The sequence below is a fragment of the Channa argus genome, chromosome 17 (assembly GCF_033026475.1).
Source record: "Channa argus isolate prfri chromosome 17, Channa argus male v1.0, whole genome shotgun sequence".
Lineage (NCBI taxonomy): Eukaryota > Metazoa > Chordata > Actinopteri > Anabantiformes > Channidae > Channa > Channa argus.
The window spans coordinates 22521553-22533988 of NC_090213.1; the positions used below are offsets into that span (position 1 = coordinate 22521553).

At 41.2% G+C, this 12436-nt stretch overlaps 2 protein-coding genes across 6 annotated transcripts in view; one reads left to right on the plus strand and one right to left on the minus strand.

The window, feature by feature from the left end:
* tab2 (TGF-beta activated kinase 1 (MAP3K7) binding protein 2) overlaps positions 1-2156 on the plus strand; it is a 36520-nt gene extending 34364 nt beyond the window's left edge. For all 5 annotated transcript variants that reach the window (XM_067481915.1, XM_067481917.1, XM_067481916.1 and 2 more), the window contains one exon: positions 3-2156. In XM_067481915.1, coding sequence (XP_067338016.1) covers positions 3-142 — 140 coding nt within the window. In that variant the 3' untranslated portion in view covers positions 143-2156. The remainder of the gene's footprint in view (positions 1-2) is intronic.
* Positions 2157-3118: 962 nt separating this feature from the next.
* LOC137102414 (endoribonuclease ZC3H12A-like) lies at positions 3119-12298 on the minus strand. The gene is made up of 6 exons (XM_067481921.1): positions 12107-12298; positions 10537-10940; positions 7596-7735; positions 5208-5442; positions 4966-5072; positions 3119-4480 (listed from the first exon to the last, which is right to left on the minus strand). Exons 2-6 carry the CDS (start codon positions 10833-10835, stop codon positions 3534-3536), a joined length of 1728 nt encoding a protein of 575 aa, XP_067338022.1. The 5' UTR covers positions 10836-10940; positions 12107-12298; the 3' UTR covers positions 3119-3533.
* Positions 12299-12436: the final 138 nt, after the last annotated feature.

Consider the following 12436-nt stretch of genomic DNA (forward strand, 5'->3'; position numbering starts at 1 on the left):
AGACTCGGGCAGTAAGATAGTGAAGCCCACTGCAGAACAGGAGGAGGATGAGGGGACGCAGTGGAGCTGCACAGCCTGCACCTTCCTCAACCATCCTGCCCTCAACCGCTGTGAACAGTGCGAGTTCCCGCGGCACTTCTGAGCCAGCGAGGTTGTGACGCTCTGCCCCCCTCTCCCATTGCCCACCTGTCTTCTACCCAACTAGATTAGGGAAAATTGACCTTTCTTTTCTTTTTTTTTTTTTATCCCCAAATGTGTATGAACTAGGATGGGGCATAGTCACTGTGCATCACCCGGCCTGATTTTCCTTTTTTGTCGTCTTGTAAAGTTTGTAGAATGCTGTCCGCTGAAGGCTTGACTGGATAGTGTTTACAACTCGGAAAGACTCGGATGATACCTCACCTTAGAGACTGAGATTATTTGGGGTTACCTCCCCCTCATTTCTGCTCAATGGGTGACACTTTATCCCGGGGATACCTCGCTGCTCCCACTTACAGTATTACGAGTGTGGCCCAGCAGTGTGATGACACACATACCTATGCCTACAGATACACATAAAAACACACAACACAGGTGCCTATGTGCTTTTTGCTGAAATAAAATTCTTCTTCCTCTGTGGGGGCATGGCCGTGGAATTGGCAACTTTGCCGCCACTGCTCTCCATCTGAAGGAAAAACTAACAGGCCACTCGTGGACTTTAAAGTTTGTTTGCTGTTTTTCGAGGATGTCGAAGGGGAAGGTGGCAGCATCTTTGCCACTCAAACGTGCCTCTTGCCCTCCTCCTTCAGTGTCCATTTTCATTCTGTTCAATCATGAGTTAATGAAAAAAGAAACTAAGTTGCATGCTTTGTGTACAGTACACGGAGGCAGAAACTCCTTTTGAGCTTTTTACTGTACATAATTTTAGAATGTGCCTTAAAAGCCTTCTTCCTCACACTATGAATCATTGTATTTCCTGTAAGTATAGCTTTATAGACTTAATTAACTTTTTTGTCTTGTTCTGTTTCCCTCTTTCAAACAAATAAGCACCATTCTCCCTTTTTAAGCTTTTTACTTGATATCTGTGAGAGTTGAAGCCTTGCAGAAGTAGAGGAGCAGAGCAGTAAAGAATCCCTCGCAGTCACCATGAAGCTACATCTGCCAGGTCTGTTCATTGCTTGTGGACTTGCTGAGTTTCCTGTGTACGATCTACAGATGCAGCAAAATGGAAGGCGATGGAGGAGTATTTTTGATGTTGTTGTTTTTGTTATTGTTGTTTTTCCAGTGCACGGAATATGTTTGGGTATGTCGGGGAAGGGATGGGGTCAAAAAACAAAATTACAAAGTGCTATCTTTTCTGACAACTGGAATGTAGGTTTATGTTTGGGGACAACTACACCTCAGTGCAAACAGACTCATTTTTCCAGTACAATCAGGATGATGCTGCAGAGCGATGTTAAAGGGCTCCTGGAGCAGCTGATTGGGTTCAAAGTTGTTGTTCACCTTGATTGGGTTTCTGTGAGGTACCAAAGCTCAAAGTGAATATGTTTCTGTTGAAAATGTTCCTGTAATGTAGAAATTTTTATATGGGTCCCGTGCCTCGTGCACAACAGATAAATGCCTTGAAAGCAGACGAGGCAGAAAACAATGTCTTTAGCAAAGTGTAAGCACAACACCACTGTCCACTTTGTATACTTGTCTTTTTATTTGGCTCAGTTCATCCTCCTAAGCTTTCATCGACGAGGGTGTTTCTAAAGTTTACTTATTGTCATACCTTACCTTATCTGTGGAGTAGTTACTTAGTTTTTTCCACATTTGTGAAATTTTTGCCTTGGGTTACTGCCTTTAGAACTATTGAATTGTATTGATAAACTGTTCTGTCAAACACAAGTGCCGTTTTGACAACCAAAAATCTTATTATTGTTTAAAACCATATAACATTAGAAGATAATTTGTTGTCTCTTAAGCACTTATGCAATTTTTTCCCCTTTTTTCCATCCCAATGAAACCAGATTTCAGCTTTATCTGCACCTTGGTGTGAAGAGGCAGTTTATTCATGTTTTATTAAAATGAAACAAAAATAATTTGGATATCTAAAGTGTTTTTGATTTCAGCTGGGAAACTGTCTTTGTAACAGATAAGTTATTTGTAAAAATAAAAAAAAAATCTATTCTGAAGGCTTTTGGTGTATGTGTTGTGATAATACATTCTCCACTAGAGGGCAGTAACAGACTGTCTTTAATGGATATGTTACCAATTAACCACCAGCTTAATGTTATCAAGTCTATAGTAGTTAAAAATGTTTTTCTTTTTTCAGAGCAATAATATTAAAAGGGAGCTCAGCATATTTTAGACATGCGTGTCAATCGTCTCAGTACAACTTTTAGAATGTCATATAGTGTCTCTGGCTCTGGAGAACCTTTGTCAAGAATAAACTTTAAACCGACTACTGTAATTGAATACGTTCCAAGCTCTAAATTTGTATTACAGTCTAATTTCTTTTGTGTCTGAGTCTTTTAAAGGATAATCTTGGGGGTTTTCTAAATTAAACATATTTTCAATAATCACTACTGAGGTCATGGCTCTAGTCAGATTGGTGAGGTTTCTTTGTTTGCTGTACTAGAGAAAATACTGTTATTTATACAAAACTCAACCATGTATTGTTTGGGGTTAACATCTGTATTTTATTATTTGAGTGTTTAGTTTAAAACCAGTACCTTTGTACTTTTCAAGTATAGAACTTTTTTACTGACACTCAAGTACAAAGTCTGAGTACTGCTACTGCTTTTTTATATGTCTATTTGTTTTTACATATTTTTCTGTCAACTGTCCCTAAAGTGCTTCTCTGCTTGAATCTCCACAAACTATATTTAAGAAGCAAGTAATGAACAGTTTTGTATAATAAATAATTTTAATATTTCAAGTAGATTTTCTTCCTAATACAATTTAAAATTGAGAGACCGTCTTCAACATCCTACTGCAGTTAAGCCATAAATTACAGCTGCAGAACAAAGTATATTAAAGGAGTGTCTCCATAATTTTATGGACACACAATAGTACCTTAATTTTATGGTCTTATTTGTCATTTGCTAATTTACAAAAGCTCTTGTTCCCATACACAAAGCTGTCATACAGCATGTTCTTTACAGACAGTGTGATGTGGGGGCTTTATTTCACAGGCACAACAAAAACAAACTTCCCATCAGGACAGGTGAATGACATTCTTTACAGAAGTACAGAGCCTTCCTCACTTTGAGGCAACATGGGATAAACAACACATGCTGCTTTAATAAAGCATCTCAGATTGCTACATTAAGTAGCATAATTAGAGCGTAGTGCATTGCACTTCTACACTGGGATAAATAAATAGCATTCACTGAGCTATATTTTCAAGACTTCATCAAATTAAGTCACTTTTTAATGCATAGAAATAAAAGATAAGTTTGGAAGGAAGAGTATGATTCATAGTAATATAAATTCACAGTGATAGGTTCACTTTTCATCTGGTATGAGAACTCCAATGTGGGCTCAGAGTCTTTGTAAGTCTTTGTAACTTAATAGGAGATGTGGTTACTCCTGTAGTTCTGGATGAGAGAAATAAGTTTGGGCATGTCTGTGATGTGTGGGTAAGTATCCATAACGTGCTCCACTATGCTCTGGGGGAAGATGGTGGTCAGCTGCCTCTTCAGGCCATTCCTCTGCTCACTGGCTGGGCTCTTAGCCCGGACAGGCAGTCTGGCATTAGAGAGGCTGCCTTGCACCCATGGGTCCCTGGGCAGGCTGTGGGTCTGTCTGTTAGAGGGCTGCCTGAAGTACATCTTATCAGAAAAATGGCCTAAGTACTCCCCGTTGTGTGGAGCCAGAGCTGGGCAGGAGGTCCATGCTTGGTGATAATGGTGCAGGGACATATTAGTGTGCTGGTGACAGCACATGCACTGGCTGCACATGGGGCAGTCACCGGACACCGAGCTGTTTTGATGATGGTGGTAACCTCTGTACAGACAGGGCCCCTGGGTGTTTCCACTGAACGACCCTGAGAGGGAGTTGTCATCATGGCTCAGGCTGTAGCTGGCCACCCCGCTGCTGAAGCTCTGGGAAGAGCTGTCCATACTGCTGGCCAACTCTTGGATATATAGCATGGACAGGGAGCTTTCTGTAGAGCTACAGGTCTCCTCCACATCAGAGCTTAGGTAGTGGGGGAGGTTTGTGCTGGGTGGGTTTCTCGGGCTGCTTGACTCTCTCAGGTAGATGAACTGCTCACTGGGTGAAGCCCTAGGTGACTGATCTTCAATGCTCATGGGGGGAGGAGTGGAGGAGTTGTATCTGTGCCCCAGCTGGTACACAGAAGGACTCAACTGTGTGTCCTGCAGGCTCGGTTTGGGTGAAAAGTTCTTGGCTTTGTCTCTCAGTGCTCTTAGCTCGTCGGCCACAGAGAGCTGTGATTGGTTGGCCCGCTCTGGGTGGTAGAACTTGCACTTTACTCCATAAGTACACTTTTTTCCTGAGGAAAGAAATAATCATAAATGTTGTGTTATAAATGAAGATCACATGAGGACACAGTTTAAAATGGGGTGTGTGCGTCTCTTCCTGCCTGCACTACTCTAAACAAACTTTTCTATGCTGCTAATGAGTGCTATAGCTGCAGTTTTACAGCTGCAGCTTATTCAACATTGAATAATTATGTCACATCAGCTTTACACTGTATATTGCACCGAAGCTCTAAAGCAATTTCCCAAATTGTTTTGCACTGATATTTGCATTCACTTTTGTATTTCTATCTTTCATCTCTTAGTATTTGCAGATCATTTTAACAGAGAACACTGCAGTAACATTCATTGTCTGCAGTTGGCACTGGTGGCAGAATTGCATTCACCTTCCTTGCCTGTAGATTGAGTGGCTTGGCTGTAAGGCCTCGGTACTAGTTCAGGTGAGAAAATTCAAGAACAAATGGGGATATTAGGTGCTGTAACAGAAGTCTGAACTAACCGTATGGACAGTGCTGCAGCTTGTTATCTGGTGTCCAAGACTTCTTTCTCAGGAATTCGTCAATTGTGGGACCATTTCTGCCCAGAGGATCATCTGGAGGCATGAACCTGCACCAGCACGAACACACAGTTAATGGCATGCATGGAGCTGGGGGAATAATTAACCACCACCCCAATCAAAATAAGTTTTTTATGTCTATGTAGAATCTGACATTCATGTTGCCTCTCCACTATCAGCCTTACTTGTCATTGGCAAATGTGTACATCAGCAGCCTCTCTTCTATGAACTTCTTCCACTGGGGATTCTCTGTCTGCAGGTCCCGATAGTTGTCGTTGGACACGATAATGCCATTTGAGTCATAGGCCAACTTGATGATGTATCGGTCATCGTAGCACACCACCCTCTTACCGTTGACACATCGAGACGGTGTGTACACAAGGATTTTCCTTTTCTCCAGCTCATGAAGAATATGTTGATCTAAGAGACACATGAGAATATTGTTGATTAGTGGTGTTTAAAGCTTTTTATTTGCTGCATTGTTCTCGTCATTCCTTGAAGAAAAATCAGGTTTACTTTGTTTAATATCATTGGTCACTGCTACCTGGGCTGAAGTCAATTTTACACTGGGGTGACACTACTAGGGTGCTGGCTTCCTGGAGATTAGCAGCAGAAAAATTGCCGTTGGCACATATTGACAGATGTTTCATACAAAATTATATATTTAACTTCACTTTTACAGCTTTTCGCCAACACAGAGTTGGTTCAATATTTGAACCCTCTAAGAATGTCTTATTCCAAAGAGTCACGTCATTCTGTCACTACAGAATCTACTGCAACTACTGGTAACTTGTTTGCCTTGTAGCAATAAAAACTATACTAAAAACCTGGATTATTCTAGTAAGTCACATTGTACTGCTATTATTTTGAACAATATCTGCTTTCCCAGCAATGCTAACGTCAAGCCTAACAACAATGGTGAAATAGAATGTGCCTTTACAAAAGCTGGCCCTGGCACTTCAAAGCCTACATCGGCAAACAGCCACACAGCCAACTGGTCTGACATAGTTGTGCTGTGCGTCATCATTGTTCGAGATGGTGATTGAATTAAATGAGAAATATAATTATATAACATGTTTTGGTTCTTACTAACATAGAACATACGGTAAGAACAATTTAGAATCCATTGCAGCTTTGCATCTGTGTTTGATAGTTAGCTTTCGAGCCTGAAAAAACAACTGTACATTGTGCCGATGACAGTTTCTTATGAACTGCTGAAAATATATTTTTCAGTGACTTGATCCAACATGAGGAACATATTCTATTGCAGTATCACTTCCCCATTGTTTAAGACACTTTATGGGCAGTTTGACACTTGTTTTTCACTGTGAAACAAGCTCAAATCCAGTAAAATCGAGTTGGTAACAGCTACCAAAAAAGATGAAATTAAGAGGCAGTACAAGAAGCATGGAAATCTGCCAGCAGCCAACAGCGGCACACGATTTGCCAAGGCTGATATTAAGATTTAGTTTTTTTTTTACTTTTGATGTTGATGACTGTTTGGCACAACAAACTGGTTTAGAAGTTTCCAGTTAATGGCCCGATATGCTGTATGAGAGCAGCTCAGCATTAGGCGTTCTACACATTTTTCACTTCATTCTGGTGAATGTTTCTCACCAGAATGGTCTTCATGTTTTGCTGAATGTAAAGTGTATCATTTCCTGTGAAGCAGATGTTGCACCTGCTTACATCTGATTTAAATTATTATGAAGCTACTGGTAAATTCTAATAGGTGGAATAGAGACAAAGCTACACAGACAATTATAACATTTCAATTTCAGTTAAAGCTGCACTTATCATAATTTCTTGTACTGACACTGGATAAAATCTCTATGTGAAATGTGAAGGAGGCTGTGTGCATTAATAAACTCACTGTGAATTATCAGCCTTTTCTAGCTCATTGTTTTGGTTGAATGCACCACAGACACAAACAAATATCAGACAAGCACAGTTAGCATCTAGTCCCTAAACCTAATGATGCATTTTAGCAGCCGAAGATACAAATACCCTAGGAATCAGTGGAGATTAAAGCAGAGCTAAAGGAGGGTAATACACGACTCCGTTAAACAAATAAATAGTGTAAAAAGAAGGTGATGCAGCTTTAAAATGAAAGTGATGTTACTGCTGGTTTAGGCTCTCGGAGCACCTGTAGGGTGTTTAAGTTCTTGTTGGGTTCTAAAAGACATTTACTGCTTATGAATCACTAAGAACCTGAAAGCTGCCAGACCAGTCTTCATAATGAAGCTAGTGTGTTTAATTAGTTAAGGAAGTCACAGACTTTGTTGCCTCCTGTGATTTTACTGTCAGTGCATCCAAACAAGGCTTTTAAAGCTTGTGGTTGTTCCAGATCACCAGTGTGGGAATTTGAAGCTAATTATGTTTATTATGTGGCACATCTTCCTCAAACAGTGTGTTGTTATATATTATAGTGCAATGTGACATCACAGTGTGACATCTCAGTTGGGTTTCACACTGAAGCATGCTATGTGGAGATATCCAAAGTAACTTCTTATTTTTAAGTAACTTCTTACAGCTGGTGGTGGGGGCTCATCAGCTCACTCATGTGACCTTACCTGTGATGGGAGCCTCTGGTCGTGGCTGTTCCTTCCTCCAAAGGGGAACAAATACTGTGATGTCACGCAGGCCTTTGTCCCAAAACCAGTTCACTGCCAACTGGAGGCCCCAGCATGAAAACACCTTCTTATCACCATGGCTACAATGACACAAAAGCCAGAGTCAACCCCCCTCAAGAAAAAAAAACTTCTTCTTTTGTGCATGTTACACATGCCTCTTCTCCCCTTTTTAAGGAAGTAGATGGTGTTGCAAGGCACAATTGCAAAAGTGCAAAGATGAGTAACTGTGAGAACCGAGACTTTTCACGTGCATCTTATTAACATTTTACTGTAAGTGATTGTGCTTTGCACAGCGGTAGCAAATAAGCAAAGTTTCAGGAATCAGCATTAATCATTTTGTTCGGGAGTATTTCTTAGTATCCTTTGTTGTTGTCTGAAATTCAGACCTTCTCTAACACTTTACAGTGACATATTAAAGTGCTACTGAGGCTGTATGTAGTTGTATTTTTTGCAGAAGAAAGTAAAAGGTTTGTGCATGCACACACACACACACACACACAGACGTAGGTGGGACTTCCCCTTTATTTCATCAGCAGGAAGTGGTGAGACACTTTGCATACAACAGGTACTGAAGACAAGCCCTAGCATGAGATTGTTAATGGATTCAGAATAAATATACCTGCCTGGCGTACCTTTTACTGGCATGTCCTAAAGTACACTTTAAACGAAGAACATTTCCTTGATAACTGACAGTCTGTGCCAACATTCCTACATTAATCAGTGCCATCAGAGTCATGTATATTTCACATTTGAAGCATGTTTGCAGCTGCTCTATTTAGAGACCTGCTTTATATTTTATTGTATGAAAGTAACTCCCGTTTCCATTGTTATTATAAATCCGTTTTGGATCATCACTTGCAGTATATGTCTGTCTCTTTAGGTGCTTAACATTCAACTGTATATCAGGCACCTTATGCTTCCGGGAAGAAGGCTGAGTTAAAGTTAATGCACTGTAAAGCTGAGGTGCATTGCACAATAAGGTGCTAATTCTCTGTAGGTTAAACACAATTAGAAACATCTTTCACATTACATATAGTCCAGTCAACTGCTGTTAAATGGTAAATGGTAAATGGTCTGCACTTTTATAGTGCTTTTTTCCCTCTTTGACATAACATTTTAATAAGTGCAGCTTTAAACTGCCACATTACTTCATGGGTTGCAGGGTCTCATTCTGTACAATAATTATGTATGTTCATAAATGGTAAATAGTCTGCACTTATATAGCACTTTTTTTCCCTCTTTGTACTCAAAGTGCTTTACACTGCTTCTCATTCACCCATTCGCAGTCACAATTACACACACACTCACACACTGATGATGGAACCGCTATGCAGCTGACCAACTCTCACCGGGAGAGACTAAGTTAGGGTTTTAGTGTCTTGTTCAAGGACACTTTGACATGTGATCGGCGGAGCCGGAGATTGAACCAACAACTGTGAGATTGAGGGACAATCGCTCAACCTCATGCACCACAGTCGTAGATGTCTGAGTCAATTTAAATGTCACGTGGACACGACATGTAAAGGGGGTAGAGGTATTGTCTTAGCAAAGATGAGTTGCCCTAGGGAAAATGTAGGATTCAGACCATTTGAAGCCTTAGCCACATCGGTGACCATCATTTTTTAAAATCTGCCTCCAAGTGAAGAGTTTATAACTTCAGTGATGAACATGGACATTGGGATCTTTTGAGGGAGAGACAGCAACATGCTTTTTGTCCAGTTCACAGCCGACCTGGTCTATAAATCTAACAGAACACGAGGAAATGTAGGATGATGATGTTCTGCTTTACTGTCAATGGCCCGACTACAGTTACAGATACAGTCCTGCTTTACCTGGATATGAATGTACGGCATAAACTACTTCTGTCAAGTCAGTTCATGTTCTTACAGGTATATGTGTTGGGAAAAAGCCTCTCTTTTGTTTTCCACAATGAATGTTGGGCCAAATTTTGACTCACAGCTTCCTTGTTGCCCAAATTAGGTCAGGTACTGCTGGCAGGCAACAGCTCATGGTCGCAAAACAATTTCATCTCAGTGCCACACACTTGTGTGAAAGAAAATGGAGGCACATGTCACTGTGCCCTTCAAACATTCGATGGTTTGATGGATTGAAAGGAAAGAAAAAATGTAGGCACACATCATGTTCTCACTTCCCACATGTTTAAAGAGGAAGTATGCTGAGATCAAATCAGTGAACTGAAACGAGATTTGACATAAACCGAGAGGCTGATATGAAAATGGAAATTACTGATTTTAAAACTGTTTTTAAAGATTGTACTGTAAATTGTTCTTTTTTTACTTTTTTCCCACTGTGTTACATACATGAAGAGAACAGCTCTGCTCTTTGATGGCCTCATACCGCTACTGAGTTGTTATAAAGGAAGTAAAGAACAAAATGTCCTCTTTAAGTGCAATGCTAAATATTTTTGTATGCGGTGACTTTTGTTTCGGCCTGTGAATAAAATAGGACAGTGGTAGAAAGTAACTAAGTACATTTGCTCAAGAACTGTGTGTAATATCAAGTTCGAGGTTTTTATGTTATGTTATACTTTTACGCCCCTTCTGCACATTAGATTGGCATGAATTTTACTCCACTATGTTTGTCTGATATATTTCAGAAATCTCTCTCTATATATATATTAAATTACTCACCAGCATACAGTAATTACAAGAATGAAAGTATTACAGTTACAAAATTAATAATCCTGCAGTACTAATATAGGTCTCTGAAATGGACCATACTGCCCAACAAATTGTCACTTTTTCTAACTTAACTGACAGTTGACAATTGGATACTTTAATTTAGTGCCGGCAAAAACTATAACTACACAATCCATTACTGCAGTTCCACACATATCATTGTATTCTTAATGTGGACTCACCTCATGGCCACATTGCTTCCATCTATAACCACTGGTCTAAAGTCAGCAGTTGGCTCTCTGTCAGCTCTGGGTCTGGGCTGACTCGGGCTCGGGCTGCAGCCTCTGGACACCAGCTTAGGACTGTCTGGAGCACTTTTGTCATTGTATGTACGAGTGTGGCAGGTCTTGATCAGCTCCTCCAGGATATCATTGGTCTGGGCATCGTGGCGGAGGCTCTCCAGCACCCTCATGATGTCAGTGTGAGAGTACCCTAACTTGAGAAAGCGCTCCACTTTGGCGTGCTGCTTTTGGTGGTCCATTGTGGCTGCTCCTCTCCTCTGTGCCCTCACTCAGGACTGCCCGTCTGGGAAATCCTCTGCAGCTCCCTATTCTTCAGGCTCAGCAGCGTCTCCACGGTGACAAGACTGTGTTTTGGAACAGATGACAGGTGTCAAAAAAAAAGAGGGGGTGGGAGTGGGGTGGGGGGGTAGAGGCAGAGTCAACCTTTGTCACTGTAAACACAGGAAGCACAGCTGCGGTCTCACTGGGGTTTTCGGACAAATCGATTGTGGTTTCAGGCTCGTTGAGAGAATCTGCTCTGCTCACCACAAACTCATGACTGCCAACGCAATTGCAAAGACAGCCTGCGTCATGCCGGCTCAGAAAGCCCCTGTCACTGTTGAGGAGGAAGCTGAGGGTCTGCACTGATCTCTGGTCTAATTTTAACCCCTGTAAAGTCATTGAGGTCAGTTACCAAGGCAAACATGAATGAATGGAACTGATGTGAGTCTGAGTGTAGGCATCAGGGTGAGAGCCTCACCCCTTCCATACATGCTTTGCTGCACTTTGTGGAAACCCCCTGAAATTTCATGGCCGGAGAGACATCACACTGATGTATTAAAGGGTGAAAACTTCTTCCACTTTCCTTCCCACGAGCTAAGCTATTCTGAGGGCTGAACATTAAAAATGTTGTCACATGGTGTCACACCAGGGACAATGAAAACATACAAAAGGAGTGTGAGAAACAGTGAAGGTGTGTCGAGCTATAAACAAAATGCCCATCCTGAAGTGAACATTCTCGTTTCCACATCAAACATATCCTCCATTCTCTGAAAGCATTATTTTCTGTGCAATCTTTTTTGATACAGTTTCCACTCACTTTTAGTGCCGACTTGGAATTTCAGGCATTAGGAAAAAGAAAACCTGATACTAACCTTAGCAGTCACACGTTATCAGAAAACCAGAAAATGGGCATTTGAAGTTGTTTTTATCTGAGAGGTCCTTCGTCTGTGAGGGGCATGGCTTTGCACTGGCTTGCTACAACCTGCACCAAACCACATCCTCTGTAGTTCAGTTGACATGTAGTTCATCAGTAAGAGAGTTACACTCATTATTTCCCCCAAAATGAAGACTAATATGAAGACATTGTTTGCCTCATGTCCAGCAACTTTTGGGAGCAAGTTAGGACCTGCACTGACTCCAAGCTGTCAGAACAAGTCAAGTCTGCAGGCTCTGCCTCAGAGATCACATGTGACAAAAACAGCAAAGACACACTGTGACATTACTAATAAAACGATTATTTTGTACTTACCCATTCAGCAGACTGTGGATCGAAGTCCTTCTTGCTTTTCTGTGTGTGATAGTGTGTGTGTGTGTGTGTGAGAACTGTCCTCAGTCAGTCGTCCTGACAAGCAGAGCAGTCGGTGTGAAGCTGCTTTTATAGCTCAGAGGAGGAAGTGAGCGCTGGCTGCTGAGAAAACAAATCGCTCTCTGACCAGCAAGGAAGAGAATGTTGTAAATGTTTGAGCTCTGCTTCCTTGTCAGGAGCTGGGGGTTGTTCTGGCAGCCTGAGGGATTTGGTTTGGTGAAATGAATCGAGCTGAATGACAAAACAGCACAGAGCAGCAGGAAGTCTGTTAAG